Consider the following 25,523-nt stretch of genomic DNA (forward strand, 5'->3'; position numbering starts at 1 on the left):
GTAGACAAAGGCCATGCCGGTTCATTGCTATTATTGGACTTATCTGCAGACTTTGATACAGTAGATCATACCTGTGAGGATCAGACATGGCGCCCACTTGGGGTGGCTGTTGGAAAGCCCCTTCTCACCCTATTCGGCAGGTGTCCATTTGCAAGGCCTCAGAAATGGAGCAAGGGAACTTAACACCAGTTGTCTTTCTACTCCCGGCTTTGGGCTGTTATAGACAAAGTCTCTCTCACCCTCCACCTTCTCTCCTCCCTGGCCTGTTGTCAGTACCACCCTTTTATAGGGTTACTGTCTCCCTCTACCCTGCTCATCAGTCACCATTTCTGCCTCCCCAAAGTGCCCTGAGAACCCTCAATAGCTTTCCCCATCTTGTGCCAGTTGGTGCTTGTCTATTGGGCACTCAGGCTGCCAGATGGCTCTGGGGTGGGGTGATCTGCCCAGGTCTCAGTGTTTGCAGTGTCTCAAGCCCTACCCCTTCCAAGGCTTGGAGCTCCTTGGGGTAGCTGTTGGAAGCCAGCCGTCTTGCCGCTGCTTCTTTCGCCTGCAACTTCACGATCTTGTGCCCCTCTTCACTTCCATCTGTGGCCAGGAGCTTCACCGCCACCGCCACCCATTCCTGCTCTCCTGGTGAGTTGTCAGGCTCTGGGGGAGTAAGGGGGGGTCTGACCTGCTTCTGGGGCCTCGGGAGGGTGCAGGGTCTCAGGTGGGCCACTGCCAACCATTCCCGCTCTCGAGGGAAGCTGCCAGAAGCAGGAGAGTTTGGGCATCCCTGCCTGCATCTGTGACTATGAGAGAGCTTGCGCTCAGTATGGCGGGATGTGGAGCACCATGGTGAAGCGGCGAGGGAGCACCCTGGGTTGGGAAACACACCCTGGTGTGTCAGTAGATGAGTTGTCAAAGAGCTGCGACATATAGTCGGTGTCCAGATGTTGGCTTCCTCATCAGTGCTTTATGGTGAAGCTGTAAGGGAGCAAAGACAGATACCATCTCATAACTCAGTCATTGCAGTCTTTCATGTGGTGTAACCATTGGAGAATCAGTGACAAGGGTAAATGGGTTGTTACAGAGTTAATACTGAAATGCCCCTATGGCCCATTTCACAGCTCAGGTCTCCTTCTCCACAGTGGCATATTTACATTCAGCTGGGTGTAACTTTTGACTGATGAAAATGACCAGATATTCCTGGCCATCGAGGGCTTGGGGTAACACCACCCTCATGCTGGTGTTTGAACTATAAGTGTACACATTGAAGGGCATGGTGAAGTCCAAATTCTGCAAGGCCAGAAAATGGGAAAGGGCCACCCAAAAGTCACACCAGGCCTGAAGCCAGATCTCAGTCCAATGGACTTGATTTGGTTCAGGCATCCACAGACTGTCAGTCAACTGACTGGCACACGTTGTGTAATGGGGTATGAAGTGCCTGTAATACCCAACTTGGCCCAGGAACCTACAGAGGTGCTTCTTGGTCTGCAGTTGGGGGGCCTGCTACAATGTCACCACTTTTTCCGGCAATGGGCGGATTTGACCATGGACCACTTGGAATCTGAGGTACTTCAACTTGCGGAAGCCTAGTTGGCTTTTCCCCAGATTAATCTTCAGCCCTGCTGTGGGGATTGCTCGGATGGCCTGCTCTAGGTGCCATTTATGGGATTCCCAGTCAGGATTGACAATGACAATGTCTTCAATGTAGGCAATGGGAAAACCCTGACACTGGGCTAGAGCTTTATCTGCCAGCCATTGGAATGTGGTGGCAGCGCTGTGGAGTCCCAAGGGCATGATCTGGAACTGGTATAACCCCGAGGGTTTAGTGAACACTGTTTTCTCCTTATCAGAGGGGTACATGGGTATTTGCCAGTATCCTTTTGTTAAGCCGAGAGCCGACAGATACTGGGACTGCCTAAGCTGGTCAATGAGGACATCGGCCCATGGCATTGGGTAGGCATTGAATTGTGCCGCCTTATTAACCTCTCTATAACACAAGCAGAATCTGAGGCTCCCTGCCAGCTTGGGCACTAATACTATGGGGCTCCACCAGGTGCTATGTGAGGGTTATATCACACCCATCCATAGCATCTTCTCCACCTCCTCTTTGACTTCTTCCCAGCATTGGCAGCGGATTAGTCTCCACACCACCTAGGCCACTTGGCCCAGGTTTGTCCTAATGCTATGGGAAACCCAGGACGTACATCCGGGATTGTGGTCGAACATGGGTGGCAGTCCTGCAGTAAGTTCTCAAGGTGGGCTTTTTGCCAAGAGTCTAGTTCCTGTCAGGGCTGGGTGCTCAACTCCCTGCCCTTGGCCCCAAGATAACTCCCCTTCGGCCAGCTCCTTGGATGATCCACTGAGGGCACACTCATTGGACTTCCTTTCAACCCAGTGTTTAAGATTGTTTACATGTAGCCTCTTACAATGCTGTGGAGATGATCCACACTGCACTTCGTAAGACATGGGCTCCAACACTTTCACTACCTCATACAGCTCTTGCCAGGGGTCCCTCTCTGTGGTCCCCAAAACCTGTCAATTCAACAACACCCTGACCCTGGTGATTAGGACTCATTCCTTTGTGCCCTGGTCAAACTGGTCTTTCTGGATCATCTGTGCCTGGGCCAGATTACGAAGGGCTGTTTCCCAGGCCTGTAGTTGGCACATATATGCTGGTGGTTCTAGACCTTCATGAGGTTCGTTGGGCATCCACGCCATCTCCACTACTTCAAGGATACCCCTTGGCTTCTGCCCGAATACCAATTCAAAGGGGGCAAAGACCATTGAGGTTTGAGGGAGTTTCTTGGGTGGCAAAAAGGATGGGGTCCATGAATAGATCCCATTGATTGGGTTTCTTCGGCAGCATGGCCTTTTGGGTCTGGTTAAATCCTTCAACCAGCCCGTCAGTTTGGGGGTGGTCTACCAAAGTGAATAACTGTCTAATGCCAAAGGTTTTATACAATACTTGTGTGACGATAATGGTGAAGGATGTGACCTGGCCTGACAATAGCTCATGAGTTAAAGCAAAATGGGGGGGTGGATTAATGCCCTGCAGACCCCTGTTGCCTGCATTGTCCACAGGGGAATGGCCTCCAGATAGCAAGTGGCATAGTCCACTATAACCAACAGGTATCAGAACCCCCTGGGTGTTCGAGGGAGCGGCGCCACAAAGTCGAGGGCAATCCAGCAGGATGTGGGACCATATCATAAACATGGAACTGCCGCTATTCAGGAAAGCTCATTGTTTGTAACTGTTCAGCAGTACCACGACCAATAGGGGAGGCAGTGTGGACCCCAACTGCTCCAACTTCCGGGACTCGTCCCACCTGAGATCATACTCCTCTGCAGGTGTAACATGGGCCGAGAGGGCCACCTTCAATATTTGGGCTCCCTCCCGGCTATTGAAGCCTGTAGTCAGAGTTTGGGTGCCTTTAGTCAGGGGACTGGAGGACAGTGGGACCCTGCGTGGATGAGGTGGGCTGCTCACAGAATACATGGTACAGGTCAGGTCTGCCCTTCTTTCCCTGGCTTTGTAATCCCCATGGGCCAAACCCTAGGTCTGCCCCTCTCTGGCCTCCATGGCGATAGCATTTTCCAGCAGATTGGTGGCCTTGTGGAGGTTGGCAGGTTTATTATAGGACATCCACTCTCGGGCCTTCAGGTGGACCACGGCAAGGAGATGTTCCAACACCACCATATCAGTGACTTGGCGGGCACTGGTCCACTTGGGGGGACATTCATGCCACTTCCTGCAGTGCTGTCACAAAGGCTCGAAGGTGGTCCATTTTTTTCCAAGCAAAAGAGCAGATTTTTTGCAGATATTGCGGCCTTTAGTTGATTGTAGTCAGTGGCCTCTAGTTTAGGTAGGGCCTTAAGGGTGGCGAGGGCTGGGCCTGTGAGATAGGGGCCCAGGATGTAGGACCATCTTTTCTTTGGCCATTCAGAGACCTCAGCTCAAAGGCCTCCAGGAACGCCTCAATCTCATCATCAGGTCTGAGTTTTGTCAACGGTACTGCAGGTAATTGCGAGACTATAGGGGGGTTCTGGATGCCAAAGTAGCCCCTCCATCTGCAGCCCACCCTGGACATCTGTTGTAATTCTCATACTCTGATCTCTTGAACCTCCTGCTATTGTCGGGCTATATCTCGGAAGAGATGTTCATCCCAGTCCGCGAGCCACTGCCCGAACTGGGTGAAATCCATCTCAGGACTTTTCATGTTGTCCTCAAATCTATCACTGTTGCTGTTTGCCAGCACTGGCTGGGGAGACGGTCCAGTGGGATTCTAGAAGGAGGTGGGTTGTAACCACTGGTGTCTGCCTTTCCACCCAGTGGGGTAGATGGCTCCTCACTGCGGGAGTCACCGTGCCAGCATTCTCCACCACTCTGTGGGGATCTGTTGCAGTACCCCTTTGTGGCTGCCAGAAAGTCCCTTCTCACCATATTTGTCCATTTGCAAGGCTTCAGCAATAGAGCGAGGGAACTTAACACCAGTTGCTTCTTTATTCCCATCTTTGGGCGTTATAGACAAAGTATCTCACACCCTCCGCCTTCTCTCCTCCCTGGCCTATCATTGGCACTGTCCTTTTATAGGGTTACGGTCTCCCTCTAAACTGGCCACCAGTCACCATTCCTGCCTTCCCAAAGTGCCCTGAGAACCCTCAATGGCTTTCTGCAAACTATGCAAAACTATTCAAGAGAGCACTCCTATGCAGGCAATAAAGTCACACTGTATTAAATGTTTCACAAAGATATTTGGATAAATTATTAGGGACTGTGGTCTATACTATTGTGTATAGCTTGCTGAAACTAGGATCCTACTATGTAATTTTTGCATCATTTAATGTGTCATGTTAATACTTATGCTTTGCTTCAATTCTATGTTTAGACTTCTAGGTGGTACTACAACCCCTATTGCATTGTTCATTGAATGTCCCATCCTGTTGATTGTGTTGACTCACACTGTGTAATCTGCCTGAAGTCCAAGTGAGAAAGGCGAACTATAAATAATGTAAATAAATAAATCTTACCCTTTTGCAAGGTGGTGGTACATTTAGAAGGCTTTGCTCAGACAAGGGAAGCTAGGTGACTGCATGTTGTACCAATTCTGCAGTCACTCCATTGGTTACCTATCAGTTACTGGGTTCAATCAAGGTCCAGGTTATCACCTACATAGCCTTCATGGCCTTGGACCCACATATCTGAAGGGCCACCTCATCTGCTATGCTATGCAGTCCCATTTTCTCACCATGCATAACTGATGTGGTCATCTGAACCAGCTCTTACTGAGTTTAGGTTACAGCCTGTGTTCGTTCAGGTAATATGGACCATTCAGACACTTCTATATAGCACCATCTGGATGAAAGATCACTATGTTTTCTGATAGCAGAACCTCCGTTAAAAGTGAAAATATATTTTATTTAATATTATTTTAAGGACTAAGAGCTAAAGGTCATAATCCTCACCTATTTGGTATGGATGTTATTTGGACATAAATGTTTATAAGTCCTCATGAAAGAAAATTAAGCTGGGGGGAAGTATTCTGAAAGTGTACACTTGTTTAGTTTGTGGCATTGTGGAATGTTTCAAATGGATATTCATGGTTCTCAGTGTAGAATATGCATTATTTAACCTAACAATTAAAGTCATTTTTGTTTATAATTACAACAAAAATGATTACAAATATGACATTTATTATTATTCAGATTTGTTATTTTGATACCTGGCTGTGTGGTTTAGAGTTCACTGAAGTGAAGAGGGCATGTGAAAAGGGAAGGAGAGATACTCTAACTGACATGCAAGCTTTCCTGCCTTTCATTATTTGACCACTACTCATATGAAGACTGGGTCTAGGGCTGCTGCCTCACCACACATCTAGGCCAGGTAGAGAGTGGATGTGACCCCCTCCCCCCAAAAAAACACTCTTCTCTCTGCACTTTTCCTGACCCTTTAAAACTCGTTCCAATGGGAGCAGATTGGGGGTGGGGCAAGGTCAGTGGATTGCATTGGAAAGAAAGAGTAAGGTAAGTTCCATTCTGCAGAGCTGTGCTTGCTTTTCTTTAGATACAAACCTATGCCCTGAGCCTAGTGTCTCCCATTTGGGGATAAACTTGTCCTGTTTCTGAGGAAATATATCTTCCCTTCACGTTTTTCTGGTAATTATCACAAAAACCTGTTCGGGAAAGACTCCATATGAACAGCCCAGTTTCTCTACATTCACTCCTTTGGACGATGTTTTAGGCTGCAAATCTATGCCCACTTACTCGGGAATAGGTTTCAGTCAGTACAATGGGAATTACTTTCAAGGAAGCATGTGCTGCATGCCATAGTGCAGAAAATGTGTGGCAAAGAATGGTTTTGGTGTTTATATGGATTTTTCTATGTATTTTGTAGCTAGAAAATGAAATACACATATGACGTTTTAAAACGAAAGAGCAATACAGATTCTACTGCCCAACCATCAGGATCTAAATCCATTTCATGCATCTGCTAGAATCAGTAAAAGTCCTGATAACTTCCATTCAAAACTAAAGCCACAATGCAGATACCTTGAACCCTCACCTGCTTGGAAGTCTCTTACCATCTCTTATAGTAGTGCCCAGTCTCCCTTGGTGCTGCTTATACATGGAACTTGTTCACAGAACATTTGTGTGATACTGTGTCTTTCTCCAAATCCCACATCACACTTCATTTTTCCCAGAGGAATTTCGTTCCAACCAGTGGTTCCCAGACTTTCTCAGATCGCTGCCCCCTTGGTTCCAAAAACACATTCCCGGTGCTCCCTATAAAAGGCATTATTCAGAATAGTGGTTTGCATGACCCACTAAAGAAGATAATAATATTCAAAACAGTAACTATTAATTGCACATTTATTCCAAAGCTAATTGAAACTTTTTCGTTTAATTTATTCAACAAAAGTAATGAACTTAACCCAGTGATACCAGCTTTTCAAAGCCTTATAGACATGTACGAAGAATCTTACATACCACATTTAGTAACTACTTCACTGTTCATTAAATTCTTAATGCAATGGATGGACTTGATGAAATGATACCAGTTTCCCAATGTCTAGTTTAAAGTCTCTGAGCAGGAGTCTTAAATCACCAAGTTTCGTAATCTAGAGTTGATTTCTTTGCTTGGAGAGAAGTTGGATGACCACACTAAAACTACGTTCCACCAAATAGGATATTGGAAATGCAACAAGGAGCTTCTTAACCACTGTCCATAGTGTAGGATAGTTATCATAAATTTCCTTCTGTAAACAAGATTGTAGGTACAATTTCTTAAACTTTGGTTTCAGCTTCATGTAATTTTGTAGCTACCCCAACTTCCTCAGTATCTGAAAATGGATTTAATCACCCAATCTGGAATTTCCGTCAAAAGGAGATCCTCAAATCACTCAGACATATCTTCATGCATCATATCCAAATAGTAATTTTTTTTATTTATTTTTTTGCAAATTATCATCATGATACCCACCTTTCTCTTCTAGCTCAGACAGGCTCGGAAATTGATATAGCTTGCTATGATTAATATTACATTTGAAATGCTTTGAAATAAATGTAGAGATAACAGATTTGGCCTTAATAAAATTGACCTCATTTCCTTGCAACTGCAAATTCATTCAATTGAACTTTGCAAATAAAGTTCTGATAAATAAGCAATGTCATGCCTGATCTCTTTGAGTTCGTCGCTGAGCAAAGCATTCATGTCTTCAAAAATTCTACAACACTGTCAAATAGGTCATAAAAGCACCTCACTCAGTGGACATTTCATAGCCAACAAACTTCAGTTTGGGGCTAAGATGAAAAATATGGGTAACTGAAAGAAGATTTAGGGCAGGGGTGTCAAACTCATTTATTATGAGGGCCGGAATAACATAAATGTCATTTCATCAGGCTGGGCGATGTGTACCATAAAATTTAATGCCAGGTACTAGAGATACAAACTTTATAGAAGACATAGGCAAAGCCAATTGATGATATTTTTTACTTTTTAAAAACTTAAAATACAAACATGCTTAACACAATAACACTCTTACAGCATTTTCTTTTAACAGTCTTTGATCATTGATACCTTGGGTGTGTGGGGGGGCTGCCTTGGCTGCTGAGCCTGCTGTGGGCTTGCCAGCCAAGATTGGGAGGGAGGTGGCTGCCTTGGTTGGCTTGCAAGCAGCATAAGACCTCTCGGGCTGAATCTGGCCCCAGGCCTTATTTTTGACACCCCTGATTTAGGGAAATAATAATAAAAAATCTGGTAATAAGATGACAAATTATGTATTTATAAATGCTGAAGGAAATTTGGGCATATTTTTGTAAAATCTATGTACAGAATTGCTACATATTTACAAGTTTTATAAAATTCATTCACCCATGGAATAATCCTTGACTGGGAATATGTGTTTCTATGTCTGAAAATAGAAATATATATATATTTATGGATACTGAATAATACATTGAAATGTTCAACAGAAGTAATTGATATACATAAAAGATCCTGGAAAGTCCAGGAAGACAAAAAAAAAAAAAAAGTCCGAAAAAGGTCCTGGAAAAACCTTCCCACCCCCCCAAAAATAAGAAAAATAATGGCTTAAACTTAAAAAAATAAAAAAGACAATTTTAATTTATTGCCTCCTTTTAATGCTTTTCCCCCTTTCATTTTATTACTGCAATTCTGAATTCTTTATTTATGTATTATTTAATTCATTTAGACCCTAATGGGGACCCAAAGTAGTTTATATTGTTCTCCTCTCCTTCATTTTATCCTCACAAAACCCCTGTGAGGTAGGTTAGACTGAGAGTGTGTGACTGTCCCCAGGTCACTCAAGTGCATTCCTGAGCTTTCGGCGCCGAAAACTCAAAAAAGCCTTTTAAAGGCTTTTTAATTTTTCAATGGGGCTTTTCGCACCATAGAGAAAAGTGAGGCTGCGCCTGCTAAAAAACACGCACAGCCTCGCTCTTCTCGATGCCAGCGTACCCAGGGCGAAAGGGGACAGGAGGCTGCCTAATGGAAGCTCCTCCCCTTGGCCAGCCCCAGGAACGCTTCCTGGGATGCCGGAACACCCCCAGAATGCCGGCGCAGGCCTTTACGCTGGTAGGACACCAGTGGAAGGCTCCGTTGGCATCCCTGGGTGGCGCTGCCATGGCAGCACCCAGAGTCAGGCATCCAGGCCTCACCGCCAGCATTGGCACCACTAACGCCAGCGTAAGTAGCCTGGACACCGGCGCAGGAGGCCCTAATGCCGGCACAGCACCTTCCTGGCCTCCTAAGGGCTTTCGCCCTTAAAGTTCAGGAATGTGCTGTCAGCAAGCTTCCAAGGCATGAGTGGAAATTTGAACCTGGATCTTCCAGATCCTAGTTTGACACCCTTAACCATGACAGATTCATCTAAAAAATTATTATTCCCAAAAATGTACCCAAATTTCCCCCAACATTAATGTTTATTTACCAAAAATTTTCCTCATTAGCAGAATGTTATTATTTACATCTTAAATTTTCCCCAATTTCTCACATTTTCCCTTCTACCCCTAATTTTTTCCTTTTAACAAATGTTTTCCCTTTTTAAAACAGTTATTGGGAAATTTTAAATCCTTATATAACCTAGCAATATTGATATTGGGTGCGCTGCAACAAAAATAACACTCATCTAGTGAAAAAGCACACTTCATAATCAAGAGGTTCAGTAACCGAGGGACACAACAAAAATAACACTCGTATAGTGAAAAAGCACACTTCATAATCAAGAGGTTCAGTAACTGAGAACACAGGGAAATAAATACTACACACAATACTACTATGTTAAGGGCTTATCAGAAAAATGACATAGAGACAAATGCACAGGTGACGCCAGTTTCTCAAAATGCGGTATGCTGGTCTTACTAGAGCTCTAGTGGCGTATGTATTAAAACTTCCAGTCGTTTCAACAGATATCATCTCTATGCACAGACAGAAACTTGCAGTGCCATTTGTAAGCATGGTGCCATAGCCTGATCAATTGTAAATAAGTGAACTACATGGTTGAAAGAGCCCACCTCCAGTGCCCCCCTACCGCTCCCCTTGCCTTTTAGCACCCCCTTGGTAATCCCACTTCCCCCAGGGGGTAGTACCACCCACTTTGGGAACCACTGGTTTAAACCCTTAATCCCATTCCCAAATAGATGTAATTGCAACATTGCATAGTCATCACTTGTCTCTTCCTCCCTTTCCTTTGTTTTCCTCACTGTTTGTTTAGTTTGTAATCTCTTAGGGGGAGGGATCTGCCTATTATTATTTTTTGCCTATGACACGAATACTGGTAGTATTGTATAAATAATAAAAATTTGAGATTCTCTGTGAAGTAGCAGGATAACAGATATTTCAGGAATATAAAACTCCATAATCAAACTAGGCATGGTCTATCAAAGTCTTCTTATACACAAATTGCATTGAAATTGCTCATTTGCATACAGGTGCTCATTTTGCACTTGAACTAGAACTGGCATTGAAATGAGTGGGACATCTGAATTGGTTACCTATCCAGGAGAGCTCATATAAGATTTTTCCCCCCAGTAGATTGTAGTTTAACCAGTTATACAACAAATGGTGCAAGGATTGATCACACACATCACATCATAATAGCAATTTTCAATCGAGTAACGCATTAACATGGTTAAAAGTTGTTATATTAAATATATGAAGCTATGAAATATATGAATATATGAAGTGGTCCATTGGTCCATTTAGTTGCAAATGTCTGATCTTCAGCAAAGGAGGTTTTGTAAAATGCCAGGGATTTAAATGGAATTCTGTATGCAAAACATGCTCTGCCACTGATCTACAGCCTCTTCCATCGCTAAATATTAAATCACAGATCACAGAATGCTACAGTTCTACATCTACACTGTCAACCACTAACAAAGAATAATTAATAAGCTTGCATTCTTTTCTTGTTTTCAGATCTTATACAAGTTACAAATATGTGGCAAACTAGAAATTTTGTCTTGTTAATATTGCCAGGAAGTGGGGTAATTACAATAGCATTAGATTCCTGTGTCCTGTGTTCACATCCTGCACGTTTTGTTGCTTGAATACTTCTTGTTCAGGCTGAAATAAGGTTAAAGTTGCATCTGAACCATTTATTATTACAAAAGTTTTTCATCTCTTTTAATAGGCTTCCATTATGTGTTTTACAGCAAATTTAGTAGTGGAAGAACGAACAAGACAGATGAAAATGAAAATGCACCGTTATAATCAGACAACAGGGTCTGGTTCTAGTCAAGAACTTGAACGTGAGCAATATACCAAGGTAAAGATGGTATTAAAATGATACTTTTTTTGGCAAGGTGAAGGGTTAACATAGTTGTTAAAATATGATCTAACACAAAGATGCCTGTAGTGAAATCACTACAGATGCTGGTTTTAAGTTGGGTGCATAATTTTAACCGTATTGTTTTTACAATATATGAGAAAGTCCTTACAGAGCTAAAGCAAGATTATTATTTGTTCCCCATGCTCTGAGAATCCAAGAAGTCATTGTGGTTGCTGACACGGCAAGAAAGTGGGAAGGGCAGATGTGCAATGAACATCTTTCCATGCTTTAAAGTGTAACATCTGTACACTGTATTCACTCTAGTTTGTATACATCAAACCTCAGGGGAAATTTGCAGTTTTCCTCTTTGAGCATGGAAAGCAATCATGAGAAGCAGATTTGCAACTCACTCTCATATCAGCTCTCACTCCTTCTTAAAGATGGGTTGGAGCCAAAGGAAGCTTCTGAAAGCGGATAGGCACATCAGATAGCGCAAGAGGGGGCATGATTTTCACCAATTCTCTCCTCCCATTGCAGACCTCCATACAAAATGCTGTGCTGTATTCAAAATCTGATCTCCTGCCGCCCCGCCCCCAGCCCAGCATTTAAGAGAATGTAGTGAGCTCTACCAGGAAGGGTGAGGCAGGGAAGATCTGGTCCACAAATGATGCTGTGTACATAGTCCTTTGTACATTGTCTGAAGCTCCTCTTCAATGGTTTGGTATCTTAACAGATTGATGAGTTTGATGTCTCAGGCTGTTATTTAAACATTTAGCCAAATTGGTCACTGATTATTCTTTTCAAAATTCTCCGTTTCCTAGGCCTGCAACTACTAAGGATACTCTGCACCTTCGGCCTTTTCTGCACAGGTTGTTTCCATCGCAATCACCCCACAACTACTTTGGGGCTTCGTTTTCATTATGCACGTCTTTTCCGACCTTTAGAAGTCACTTCCATCTCCCTGCGTTTCCCCCACGTTTTTGGGATGCTGTTTCAGGCTGGGAGAGAGCAAAGTGATTTCTAAAGGTCAGAAAAGACATGCATAATGAAAATGATGCCCCGAAGTAGTCAAGGGGTGATCAACACCATGGAAAAAAATTCCTAACGTGGAAAACTTGAGGGAGAAAGCTATGCTAGAACTCTTCTTGCAGTTATTCATCTACCGTATATACTCGCGTATAAGCCGAGTTTTTCAGCCCCAAAAAAGGGCTGAAAAAGCCGAACTCGGCTTATACGCGGGTCAATACGGTAGGGTAGGGTAGGGGGGAGGAGGGAACTTACTGCCGCCGCCGGTCCCACGCCGCTTCCTGCTGCCAAGAGCGGCCTGGGGCGGCCTCCTGCAGCTGCAGGGAGGTTGCCCCGGCCCTTGCCCGCCCTCGCCACCGCTGCTGGCGGCCGAGGGCGGCCTGGGGCAGCTGCCCCGGCCCTCGCCAGGCCTCGCCGCCGCTGCTAATGGCCGAGGGCGGCCTGGGGCGGCTGCCCCGGCCCTCGCCAGGCCTCGCCGCCGCTGCTAACGGCTGAGGGCGGCCTGGGGCGGCTGCCCCGGCCCTCACCCGCCCTCGCCGCCGCTGCTAACGGCCGAGGGCGGCCTGGGGCGGCTGCCCCGGCCCTCGCCCGCCCTCGCCGCCGCTGCTAACGGCCGAGGGCGGCCTGGGGCGGCTGCCCCGGCCCTCGCCGCCGCTGCTGGCAGCCTGGGGCAGCTGCCCCAGCCCTCGCCAGGCCTCGCCGCCGCTGCTGGCGGCCGAGGGCGGCCTGGGGCGGCTGCCCCGGCCCTCGCCGCCACTGCTGGCGGCCGAGGGCGGCCTGGGGCGGCTGCCCCGGCCCTCGCCCGCCCTCACCGCCGCTGCTGGCGGCCGAGGGCAGCTGCCCCGGCCCTCGCCAGGCCTCGCCGCCGCTGCTGGCAGCCGAGGGCGGCCTGGGGCGGCTGCCCCGGCCCTCGCCCGGCCTCGCCGCCGCTGCTAACGGCCGAGGGCGGCCTGGGGCGGCTGCCCCGGCCCTCGCCCGGCCTCGCCGCCGCTGCTGGTGGCCGAGGGCGGCCTGGGGCGGCTGCAGGGCGGCTGCCCCGGCCCTCGCCCGGTTGTGTCGCCGCCGCCGCCAGGCCCGCGCCGCTTGCTGCCGGGAGCCCAGGTAAGCCTGTGGGGGGGAGGGGTTATAAGCCGGCCCTCGGCTTATACGCGGGTGCCTAATTTTTCCCCATTTTTGGGGAGAAATTAGGCACCTCGGCTTATACGCGGGTCGGCTTATACACGGGTATATACGGTACCATCTAAAGTGGTACTGGACAAGATTATTTCTTCCATAATAGAAGTTTTTCTTTAAAAATATATTCCATTTACATCCCACTAGTCTTCAGCCATGGAACTCACAGCAGTATACAAATGGTTCCAGGAGGTCTCCCATCCAGACACTTAGCAGACTTATACTTGCATAGCTTCAGCAAGTAGACTGTATCATGGGTTTTCAGAGCACATCCTGGGCCCTTGGATGCAATTTCCTTTTTACTAGCAATTTTCCATGAACCACAGTACTCCCAACTAATATACTTATGATTGGGGTGATTGTGAACTACTTTGCTTGGTCATAGAGCAGTCATAGTAGGCCCCATAAGGAGTCACTGTAAGACACTGAAATTTAAAATGATGTATTAAAAATACAGAGAGAAATTGTGGGAGACAAGAGACAGTTTAGGGCACCTTCGGTCTCATGTGGTAGGTATGTTTGAGAATAAGGGAGTTTTTTACATGTTTCATTGGATTGCTTCAGAATATTTTTCATTATTAACTGAGCTAATCTAAAATGTTAAGATATTTATATATGTTGTTGCAGAGATCTTGTTTGCAGTTTTGGGGAAATTAGGTGGTACCTTTCATGCTGAATATTTGAAGTAGTTGATACCTTTTGTGCAAAGTGTTTGAAGGTGTGGGAGATTTGTAAAAATTCAGAAACTGAGAATCATAACAGGCCCTTGCTTTGGCCTTAACTCAAAAAACATGCCAAAGTTTTGGCACATACTTGCAACTTCAGAAGGTACAGTACACCATGAGCTAGACTCCTACATATCTAAGTGTTGCTGGGAAGAACACTTTTAAATATTATTTAACAATATTATTATTTAACTTTTAAAAATTATTTAAAGAACACTTTTAAATATTATTTAACCCGGATAGCCATATAGTTGACATTCCCAGGATAATGCCCTCAACCAATTCACCAGAGTGGCCACCTGTATGTGTTAGTGAAATAAAGTCTCTGCAATTAGGAATAATAAAGCCCCAGGTGAAAATTGTATTCCCCCTGACTTCCTGAAAGATTCCCAGGACTGCTGGGCACCTGTCTTAGCTGCCCTATTTACTTATATAGATAGGTCTGGTGGGTTTCCCCAGGAGTGGACCTCTTCTGTTGTGCCAATTTATAAGAAGGAGAACCATACTGATCCAGCTAACTATAGGTCAAAATGTTTGTTGGATGTAATGGGAAAACCATGCAGGACACCTTCTGCTGAATCTGGAGGCCTGGTCCATGAAAATTATTTGTCAGCACCAACACAAATTGGATTTAGACAGGGGCATTCAGCCTTAGACCATTGCTTTCTGTTGCAACATCTTATTAATAAATACTTGAATTGATTATCTAGGCAATTATATGTGACATTTATTGATCTCTAAGTTACAATTAATTCCATCCAAATATATAATTTTTGAGAAAATGAATTAAAATGAACGTCAATAATAGGTTGTTAGAGCATATTATAGGCTGTCACACAGACACCAGCTTAAAGATTAGGTGTCTATGGCCAACTTCCTAGCTCAGTTAAAACCTCGAAAGGGGTACATAAAGGTTGTATCTTGGCCCCATTACTCATTAATTCATAAACAAGTGGGGACCCACAAGAAACTTGCAGGGAGGGTGCTTCCCTTCCCCCCTGTGCTTCCTTCCCTCTCCCCCATTTTCTAACAAACTTTTTTATATGTGTCATTACATTGCTTCAGAATATTTTTCATTATTAGATGAGTTTAAATTGCGGCACCACACCAGCGTGGAGCAGTGGTGCAGTGGCAACCCACTGCAGCGTGGGGGCAGTGGCAGGGCCCTGACAGACAGAGCAATCACCCCCAATCAGGGGGCCAGAGGAACAGGGGGTGGAGTGAGCCATATGGACCAGTCAAGGGGAGGAGAGGGGTGGGGCTAGGCAGATGAGCTGCCAGTTAGTGTTCCACAACCATGAGAGGGATGGCTGTTCCCCCAATCGGACCTGGAGATCCCCCAGGATGGCAGCCCATCTGCAGACAGCAGAGATCCATGAGAGGGATGCCAGGACCCATAGAGGCCATTCCCACTGTGCCCCCAATCTATTCTACATTTCTGCCCACCTTTGATCTGTCCTTCCTTCCCTCTGCACAGTGACCCCAGCCCCTCTACACAGTTGTAATTGAACTTTATTGGTGTAATTGAACACTTTATTGGGGAGAGGGGCTGCAGGGGCAATGGAACTTGAAGTGTCTTACTCCACCTCTGAATCTCCTGAGAAAAAAATGGGAACCACTCCCCTGGTGTGGCTTTCCAATCAGGCAGAGGACCAACAGGGTCAGCCATAAGCATGCCCTGGATGCTTTCCAAGAACAAGGTAGTTATGTTTGGAAGCCTCTGGGTGAAACAGATGGTCTTTGGTCACAGCCAGAGCAGTCCAGGTTCGATCACCACCTGCAGCAGACTAGAAAACATTAAAAGAACTCCTGCAACAAGGGGCCAAGAGCCTTTTGTTGGGCACAGAGGGGTGCCTCTTTGGTATCCACACAGACCAATCAGCATCCTTTGGGTGGGGGGTGTCTGTGGCATCAGCACCACAGCCCTTCAAGCTTTGGACTTGTGACATCCAAGTCTCTCTCTGTCAACCATCTGCATCACCTGTCACTGCCATTTGTAACTGATGGATCCTACTCAGCAAATGCCCCAATTGGAGGGGGGGTCTTCTCCTACAAGGGAATGTGTCCAGGGAGTCCTCTGTCACGCACTGCACCGGGAGTGGTGAGTCAAGACCACCACCCCCTTGCTCCCTGTTCAGGGGGGTGCCCGGCAGCTGCAAGAGCTGAGAGACCTGTGCATGGCCAAGCACTTGCCCAACACCATCATGGAAGCTGTTGCACCCGAGCTCCGATGCACCGCACCCTCTTGTGCACAGGAACCATGGTGTATGGGGTGCTTTTTGTTCTGGGTCTCCAGCCAGCTCCACAAGCTTCCGGGCTTGGGTGCAAGATGTGCCATGTCTCATGCAGCTTCCATCCACATGAGGAGGAAAGTGGGGAGAAGGAGGTTGGGGGAGCAGTCCCCATCTTACATGTCAGTGTGTGTCCACCTCATCGAGTCCTGGCTGAGAAGCTGGAATACCTGTAAGGGTTCTGAACTGGGAGAACTCAGCCACAGAGTGTGTGGGCTTTGCTTTCCTGGCAGGGTGTTGGTGCATAGTACTAGCCCCATTGTGCAAGGTGCTCTCTCTGTGCTTTTCCCACCACCAGCAAGTAGCTGTCAGACAACATCCCATGTCACCTGCCCTACCTTCTGAGGTATGGAGCATCCTGGCCATGGTTTTTAAGTGATGGGAGGGCACCGTTGGTTCCTGGGGAGGTGGCACGGCCAGCGCTGGGGAGCCACTCCATTGGTCAGTCTCTTAATCGGCATCTTAAGCTGCTTTGGGCCATGTGGGGATGGCTGCACTGGTGGGGAGGCATTTAAAAAACCGTATAATTGCAGCCTATGGGTTATGCCATGGCATAACTTTAAGCTTGAAAAAGGTGGCACTCCTGGGTCCAAAGGGCCCAGGGAGTGAAATAACTTTGGTTCCACATCCTGAACCGTTCCCTTTTACACCAGTGCAGAGCCCTAGCTCAGTTGGGCCGCACATATGCCAGCATACAAAAACTATGCCGGACCTATGCTGGAGCACAGAAGCAGGGTAGCTGAGCTAGGGCTCTGCGCCAGTGTAAATGGCCCTTACTGCAACATATATGCCAGATGCACCACTGTAGGGGTCAGTCTGCTCTCTATGGCCCTTCACTCTCCCCCTTAAGATTGCACTTTGAAGATTCCAGATGAATCTTCAACCTTTTCTCACAGGGAAGTACTCCAAACTTTAATTTCTTTCATTGCCCTTTTCTGCATGTTATTCCACACTATCCTGTTGAGATGGAATGGCTGAAGCTGTGCATATACATAATATTCAAAATGTGTCTACAACATAGGTTGAAACAAAGGCACTGTGATAACTGCACTTTTTTTAAAAAAACTTGCTTAATAATGGGGAAAGAATGGAATTTGCCTTTTTTTACCATTGCCATATGCTCAGTAGATTTATTTATTCAATATCAATATCAAAACCTTTAATGGCATAAAAGAAGCAGGTTAGGATAATACAGTACTTATCAAGTTCAGTATAATACAGTAGTAAAATTCATTATAAACACCAAAGTAACACATACAATTGGCAAAGCTATTACTTGTCAATACAAGGATCCATGGTTAAAATTTTTGCCAAATATTCAGCGACTGCTTCAGTCGAGTTGGGGCACTTATCAGCTAATAAGAGTTTAGATTTATTTATTTAAAATATTTTACGCACTCATTTCTCCTTCTGTAGAGACTCAAGGAAATAATAACAAATAAAACTGTAAATATACAATAATTCCATAAAAATACTTCCTGGATTAAATACTGTATTGCAATATCAGTCCCAAAAGGTCTTTTAAAACTCGAGCCAACTCAGAATATGTGATGGTGAGAGAAACACCACTGGAGGACCAGGAGCCCTCCTCTCCTAATGAGGACGCCCGCCTGCATAATGAGCAAATGATCAGGATGGCCAAAGCTCTCGACATAGATATTTCTACCTCAGACAACAGGCCTAAAGATAAGATCCTCAGTAGATTATATTCTAATTCTCCTGGAACTGTGGTGGACCCAGTATTAGAGGGCTTGCAGGACATCACTGTACCTATTCTAAAAAAGCCATCCTCTAGTCCTGCTATGGAAAGTAAGGTCGAGAATCTATATAGAATCAAGCTGGATTCTTGCAGCTTCCTCACCGTCCATCCCCCCTCCTTCCTCTATAGTTGCTGAGGAGATGCAGGCAAAGCAGCATCCTGAACAGCACTCCACCCCTGCAGATAAGGACAGTAGGCATTTGGATACTATTGGAAGGAAGATTTATTCTTCAGTGGCGCTCAATTTCAGGATCACAAATTATCAAATTATCATGGGTGGTTATCAGCATTTCCTATGGGGGAAGCTCTCCCTGCACATGGATAACCTACCTGTGGAGGCTAGGTCAGCCATCCAGTTGGTCCAATCAGAGGCCATACATGTCTCCCTGCAGGAAATTGCTACAGGTAAACATGCAGCTGATGTGGCAATTCAAGCTCTGGCCTCTTCAGTCACCCTGAGGAGACATTCATGGCTAAGAAACACAACTCTGCCTACTGAGACCAGCGCTAAAATTGAGGATTTACCCTTTGAAGGCCCTACTCTGTTTGCAGCTGTGACAAATGATTTCCTCAAGGAAAAGAAGACAGACAGACTGCAAAATCCTATGGAGTCATCCTTTTGTCTACTCCACCCTGGGATCGTTTACAGCCACAATGCCAGATGACCTCTTCTCCATATTACAGGGCACAGGGATATCAACAGCAGGTGCAACAGCAACAGTATCCTCGCCAGTACCAGCCACAGTGCCAGCCTCAGGGTGGCAAGCGTTGGCTCTCCAACAGGCCAAGAGTACCTCAGCACCACCTCCCACCAAGGAGCAACACTAGCAAGGGCAGAAATCCTAACTGACTGCCCAACTTCAAGGAGAATTCCCCTTCTTTTTAGACAGGCTTGAACCATTTTTGTGCCTGAGTGGGAGAAAGTGTGTTCTGATAGTTGGGTGTTATGTGTTATCTCTCAAGTTTACCAGTTAGAGTTTAAACAGTTCCCTCCTTGTTTTCCTCCATCCAGGGCAACTGACAACCCCATGCTTGAACTCTCAGACCAGTTACATGAACTCCTCTGTAAAGGCGTAGTTCAAAAGATTACTCATGACTGGGGTTTCTATTCTAAGTTTTTTCTAGTCGACAAGAAGGATGCGGGCCGTAGGCTCATTTTTGACCTTAGAAGTTTGAATAAATTCTTGTTGGTTTCGAAATTCAGAATGGTTTCTCTCCCTCCAGTGATGGAGCTATTACCTTTGGGTGCTTGGTTCATGGTCATGGATTTAAGAAATGCTTATTTTCACATCTCCATTCATCAACATTATAGAAGGTTTCTCAGATTCAGGCATGGATCAATCTACCAATATGCTTCATTACCCTTTGGCCTGGCCACGGCCCCAAGGGTTTGTACCAAATGCATGGCTGTAGTGTTTAGAACTTTGGGATGTTCAATTGGATGATTGGCTAATAACAGCCAGATCCAGGGAGGTGCTTGAGATGGATGTGCAACTCATTGTATCAACATGCACAAGACTAGGTCTGTTAATAAATTGGGAAAAATCACATCTAAAACCTTCACAGAGGGTCTCCTTTGTGGGGGCCATACTATATTCCACCATAACCAGGGCATTCCTCCCTGCTGCAGGGGCACTTGCCATCAAAGCATCCATTTGTTTCTTCCAGAGAGGGCATTAGCAGTCACTGCTATTCAAAGGCCTCCTTATGGCCTCCACTATGGCTGTAGTGCCTGATACCAGGCTACACATGCCTCCCCTACAGTTTTGGTTTGTTAAGCATTTTAAACCCTCTGAGCACCCAGCCTTTCACCATTTCTCCATCCCCAGGGTGGTGATACATTCACTGTCTTGGTGGCTAAGGGAGGAGAATCTGTTTTCTGGGATTCCCTTTGGCTATTGGTCCCCTGATAAGTTATTTCTGTGGATGCCTCTTTATTGGACTGGGGGGGGGGGATTGTGGAAGTTTATCCATACAGGGACGTTGGGTGGGTAAGCATACTTGTTTGCACGTAAATGTTCTAGGACTTTTAGCTGTGAGATTTGCCCTTACCTTTTTCACAGATGTTTTCCATGGGTCCAAGGTGTTGGTCCAGTCAGACAATATGAGCACGGTGTATTACATCAATAAACAGGGCAGAACTGGCTCCGTGTCACTCTGCAAGGAAGCCACCAGAGTTTGGAACATAGCTGTCAGCAATGGCATCTCCCTCAGGGCTATTCATATAACCGTGTCACTTGCAGAAGCCTCTGGAAGTAAATGAAAAGTACAGACATAACACAGATTTCATCATCACTTGATCTTGGTTAATTTTACGTTTTCAATTAATGTCCCCCAGGGAAGTTATGTATACACTGGTATCAATGCTGGTAGTAATAATGGAAACATCATCTGGTGGCTCTGCTTGGCATAAATGCTACTGACCAACCTACTTTTTTGAAGATATAGAAACTTCATACTTGTTCTTAGTTCATATAGAAGTATTTAGAACTGAAAACATTGACAAAGGTCTTTTATGCATGACTGTTTCTCTCACTGTTACCCCTCCAATGACTTCGGGTCTTTGTGTTGATTATTCATGCCATTTCCGACCGTCAGAGGTTGCCTCGCTCTCCCCCCTGTGTTTCCTTGCATTTGCCTGCCTTTTCAAATTCAAGATAAAACAGGTCTCTCAAAACGCAGGCAAAACACAGGAAAATGCAGGGGGAGAGTGAGGCGACCTCCAACGGTCAGAAATTGCATGCATAATCGACACAAAGACCCGAAGTCGGAGGGTGACGGTGAGAGAAACAGTCATGCATAAAGGACCAAAATGTATTACTTTTGACTTCTCAGTATTCCTGGAAATGGCATGGCTGCATGAAAGTGCCTACACAATGTTTAGTTTCTACCCCAAAAATTTTTTATACGAATTCTCTGAAGTTATCAATGTCACAACTGTTATTTGTAATTTGATGAATCTATTATTTTGTTTACATTTTGTCAAGAGAACTCACACTATCTCTTTTAATCTTTAGTATAACATACAAACAGATCAGTACAGAAGTTGTGATAACGTCTCTGCCAAATCATCAGATAGTGATGTCAGTGATGTGTCAGCCATTTCCCGTACCAGCAGTGCCTCACGTCTCAGCAGCACAAGCTTTATGTCAGAGCAATCTGAGCGCCCTAGGGGCAGAATCAGGTGAGTTTGCAATATAGTCAGTTATTTTTTTGACTGAAATTTCTCTATAAAATATACAAATGATCATTCTCAGCTGCAAAAAAAATTCCTTTGGATTCTGATGTCCTTAGGAAACAGTTCAATAAACAAAACAAAACTGAACCTGAAAAGCTGTAAATATTTAGTCAGCTAGGGCTTTCATACAGCTGATCATTGTAAAACCTTAACATTAAAATAGATTTAGCAGATACATGAAGAGGAATTATATCTGGCTGGGTACTTTATAGGAGTCCACAATCTAGAAAACTTTGCGAAATAAAGGTTTAGGAGATACAGTTGCAATCTCAATTTTGTCCTCAGAAGATATTTCATAAACCGTACCACAGTTTTAAGCTGCTTATCACAATGTAGGTGATAGGGGCTGCATTTACTTCAGGCAAGTTCAGCTGCTGTGATACAATTCAGTTAATCATATGTAATATTGTCGAAGGCTTTCACGGTCAGAGTTCATTGGTTCTTGTAGGTTATCCGGGCTGTGTAACCGTGGTCTTGGAATTTTCTTTCCTGACGTTTCGCCAGCAACTGTGGCAGGCATCTTCAGAGTAGTAACACTGAAGGACAGTGTCTCTCAGTGTCAAGGGTGTAGGAAGAGTAATATATAGTCAGAAAGGGGTTGGGTTTGAGCTGAGTATTGTCCTGACACAAACAGGACACAGGGTCTTATTCCAAGACACTGAAAGACTGGACAATTCTACCAACTATTTTGTCAGATTGCACAGAGAAGCCATTGAAATTCATAAACATCAGCACAACTTTAACAGAAAAGAGGAGAGTTTAAGAATGAATAAGGCTTGGCTTCCTGCCCTGAAAAACCTCCAGACAAAGACAACATTCAACAATAGCCATACAGATTAGTTTTGGATTACACACATTAACAGATCACTTCAGGATACAATGGTTCCATATTAACATACCATACCCTCATTAGCACATTATCTTGATACTTACAGGACAATACTTTTGCAGGACAATACTCAGCTCAAACCCAACCCCTTTCTGACTATATATTACTCTTCCTACACCCTTGACACTGAGAGACACTGTCCTTCAGTGTTACTACTCTGAAGATGCCTGCCACAGTTGCTGGCGAAACATCAGGAAAGAAAATTCCAAGACCACGGTTACACAGCCCGGATAACCTACAAGAACCAATCATATGTAATGTTTGTGTGTGTGTATTGCCCCCACCCATAGCTGACTCGTTTCAACATTACTTCAGCCTCATGGAAGTTGGAAGAGTAGATCCCACAAAGCTAAATTAATGTCAAAGTGGTTTCTAAGTTGTCTTCATACTGTTTCCTAATACTAACAATAACACTGGTTACAAGGTTAGCATTGAACAAAAGTAATATATTTGGTGTCTCAGGACACCAAGGGGGCATATTTGTACAGGAACAGAAGAAGCAAGTAAAGGTATCATCTGTTACAAATTACACATCCCTTTGTTTTGTTTAGAAAAATTCACAAAACTGTTCTACTCTAGAACCTGTTCCCCTTTACTTTCTTCATGAAGCCTTTAAAAGTTGATTTTTATGTGGATCCTGTAATTCTCATTTTCCAATATGTATTCATCACATACTAGGAATGTGATACTGCAATTCCTAGCTTGATATTTTTTTCACAGATTTTTTCAGCTGGTGATGTATCATACTCTCAATAAAAGTTAGACCATCCCAGAAATTTGGCTTAAAGCTTGCATCATGACTTAACCAATATGTGCTATCTGTTAGCATAATGCTCATAAAGGTATATATGGCATAAGCCCCTGTGGGGGCATTTTTAGAAATAGCGTTTCCAAATTTTCAAGGAAACTACAAGGGACTCTCCTTGCATGAACCTTGAAGTTTGGGTCAGGGGTCCGAATTTATGGGCCCCCAAGGGGTCACTCCCTTCTCCATAGAAAAGCATCAATGCTTTTCTATGGAGAAGGGAGTGCCCCCTGTGGGACCCCATAAAATCAGACCCCCCCCCGGTTCAAATTTTATCAAATTTCAGGGTTCATGTAAAGAGAGTCCCTTGCATCTACCTCTAAAAATGCCCCCACAAGAGCCCCACCTCCACAAAGCTCCCTCCGGTAGCTAAGGGAAACATGGCGAACCTAATCATGTGGTTGTATGTCACATGACTTCCTGTCACATGCTTTCTGCTTAGTGGGTCCTGTCCTGCTGTTTTTGACTTAAAGCTAGGTGTTGTGTCTGGAAAGGCTGAATACCACTGATCAACATTGTTGAACATATTGTCGAAGGCTTTCACGGTCAGAGTTCATTGGTTCTTGTAGGTTATCCGGGCTGTGTAACCGTGGTCTTGGAATTTTCTTTCCTGACGTTTCGCCAGCAACTGTGGCAGGCATCTTCAGAGTAGTAACACTGAAGGACAGTGTCTCTCAGTGTCAAGGGTGTAGGAAGAGTAATATATAGTCAGAAAGGGGTTGGGTTTGAGCTGAGTATTGTCCTGCAAAAGTATTGTCCTGTAAGTATCAACATAATGTGCTAATGAGGGTATGGTATGTTGATATGGAACCATTGTATCCTGAACCGATCTGTTAATGTGTGTAATCCAAAACTAATCTGTATGGCTATTGTTGAATGTTGTCTTTGTCTGGAGGTTTTTCAGGGCAGGAAGCCAAGCCTTATTCATTCTTAAACTCTCCTCTTTTCTGTTAAAGTTGTGCTGATGTTTATGAATTTCAATGGCTTCTCTGTGCAATCTGACAAAATAGTTGGTAGAATTGTCCAGTCTTTCAGTGTCTTGGAATAAGACCCTGTGTCCTGTTTGTGTCAGTCCATGTTCAGCCACTGCTGATTTCTCAGGTTGGCCAAGTCTGCAGTATCTTTCATGTTCTTTTATCCTTGTTTGTATGCTGCGTTTTGTGGTCCCGATGTAAACTGTGGAGAAGTTTACATCGGGACCACAAAACGCAGCATACAAACAAGGATAAAAGAACATGAAAGATACTGCAGACTTGGCCAACCTGAGAAATCAGCAGTGGCTGAACATGGACTGACACAAACAGGACACAGGGTCTTATTCCAAGACACTGAAAGACTGGACAATTCTACCAACTATTTTGTCAGATTGCACAGAGAAGCCATTGAAATTCATAAACATCAGCACAACTTTAACAGAAAAGAGGAGAGTTTAAGAATGAATAAGGCTTGGCTTCCTGCCCTGAAAAACCTCCAGACAAAGACAACATTCAACAATAGCCATACAGATTAGTTTTGGATTACACACATTAACAGATCAGTTCAGGATACAATGGTTCCATATCAACATACCATACCCTCATTAGCACATTATCTTGATACTTACAGGACAATACTTTTGCAGGACAATACTCAGCTCAAACCCAACCCCTTTCTGACTATATATTACTCTTCCTACACCCTTGACACTGAGAGACACTGTCCTTCAGTGTTACTACTCTGAAGATGCCTGCCACAGTTGCTGGCGAAACGTCAGGAAAGAAAATTCCAAGACCACGGTTACACAGCCCGGATAACCTACAAGAACCAATTGTTGAACATCTCTTTCAAGGATCTGAGAAATTAAAGTAGCCTAATCTGGGAGGGCCCTGACCTGGATGGCCCAGGCTAGCCTGATTTTGTCAGATCTCAGAAGCTAAGCAGGGTCAGCCCTGGTTAGTACCTGGATGAAAGACCACCAAGGAATAGCAGGGTCGCTATGCAGAGGAAGGCAATGGCGAATCACCTCTGTTAGTCTCTTGCCTTGAAAACCCTACTGGGTTGTCTTAAAGTCGGCTGCGACTTGACAGCACTTTACACACACAATCAGGGAGGGGGACATACAAATGTGGATAGCTTGCACTGGTGCTCTTGAGTCTCAAGGAATCTACAAAGAGAACAGATACAAGCCCTTGGTCTAAATATTGTCGAAGGCTTTCACTGTCAGAGTTCATTGGTTCTTGTGGGTTATCCGGGCTGTGTAACCGTGGTCTTGATATTTTCTTTCCTGACGTTTCTCCACCAAGACCACGGTTACACAGCCCGGATAACCCTCAAGAACCAAAGCCCTTGGTCTGTTTCACTGCCA

General features: G+C 45.0%; 1 protein-coding gene across 36 annotated transcripts in view; it reads left to right on the forward strand.

Annotated features, from left to right (window-relative positions):
• Positions 1-25,523, forward strand: part of RIMS1 (regulating synaptic membrane exocytosis 1) — a 350,422-nt gene that overhangs the window by 283,792 nt on the left and 41,107 nt on the right. For 28 of the 36 annotated variants that reach the window (XM_056856567.1, XM_056856570.1, XM_056856574.1 and 25 more), the window contains 2 exons: positions 11,158-11,270; positions 21,265-21,431. The exons of the other annotated variants lie outside the window; for them this stretch is intronic. In XM_056856567.1, coding sequence (XP_056712545.1) covers positions 11,158-11,270; positions 21,265-21,431 — 280 coding nt within the window. The remainder of the gene's footprint in view (positions 1-11,157; positions 11,271-21,264; positions 21,432-25,523) is intronic. 36 annotated transcript variants of the gene reach the window in all.

Source organism: Euleptes europaea, chromosome 10 (assembly GCF_029931775.1).
Source record: "Euleptes europaea isolate rEulEur1 chromosome 10, rEulEur1.hap1, whole genome shotgun sequence".
NCBI lineage: Eukaryota > Metazoa > Chordata > Lepidosauria > Squamata > Sphaerodactylidae > Euleptes > Euleptes europaea.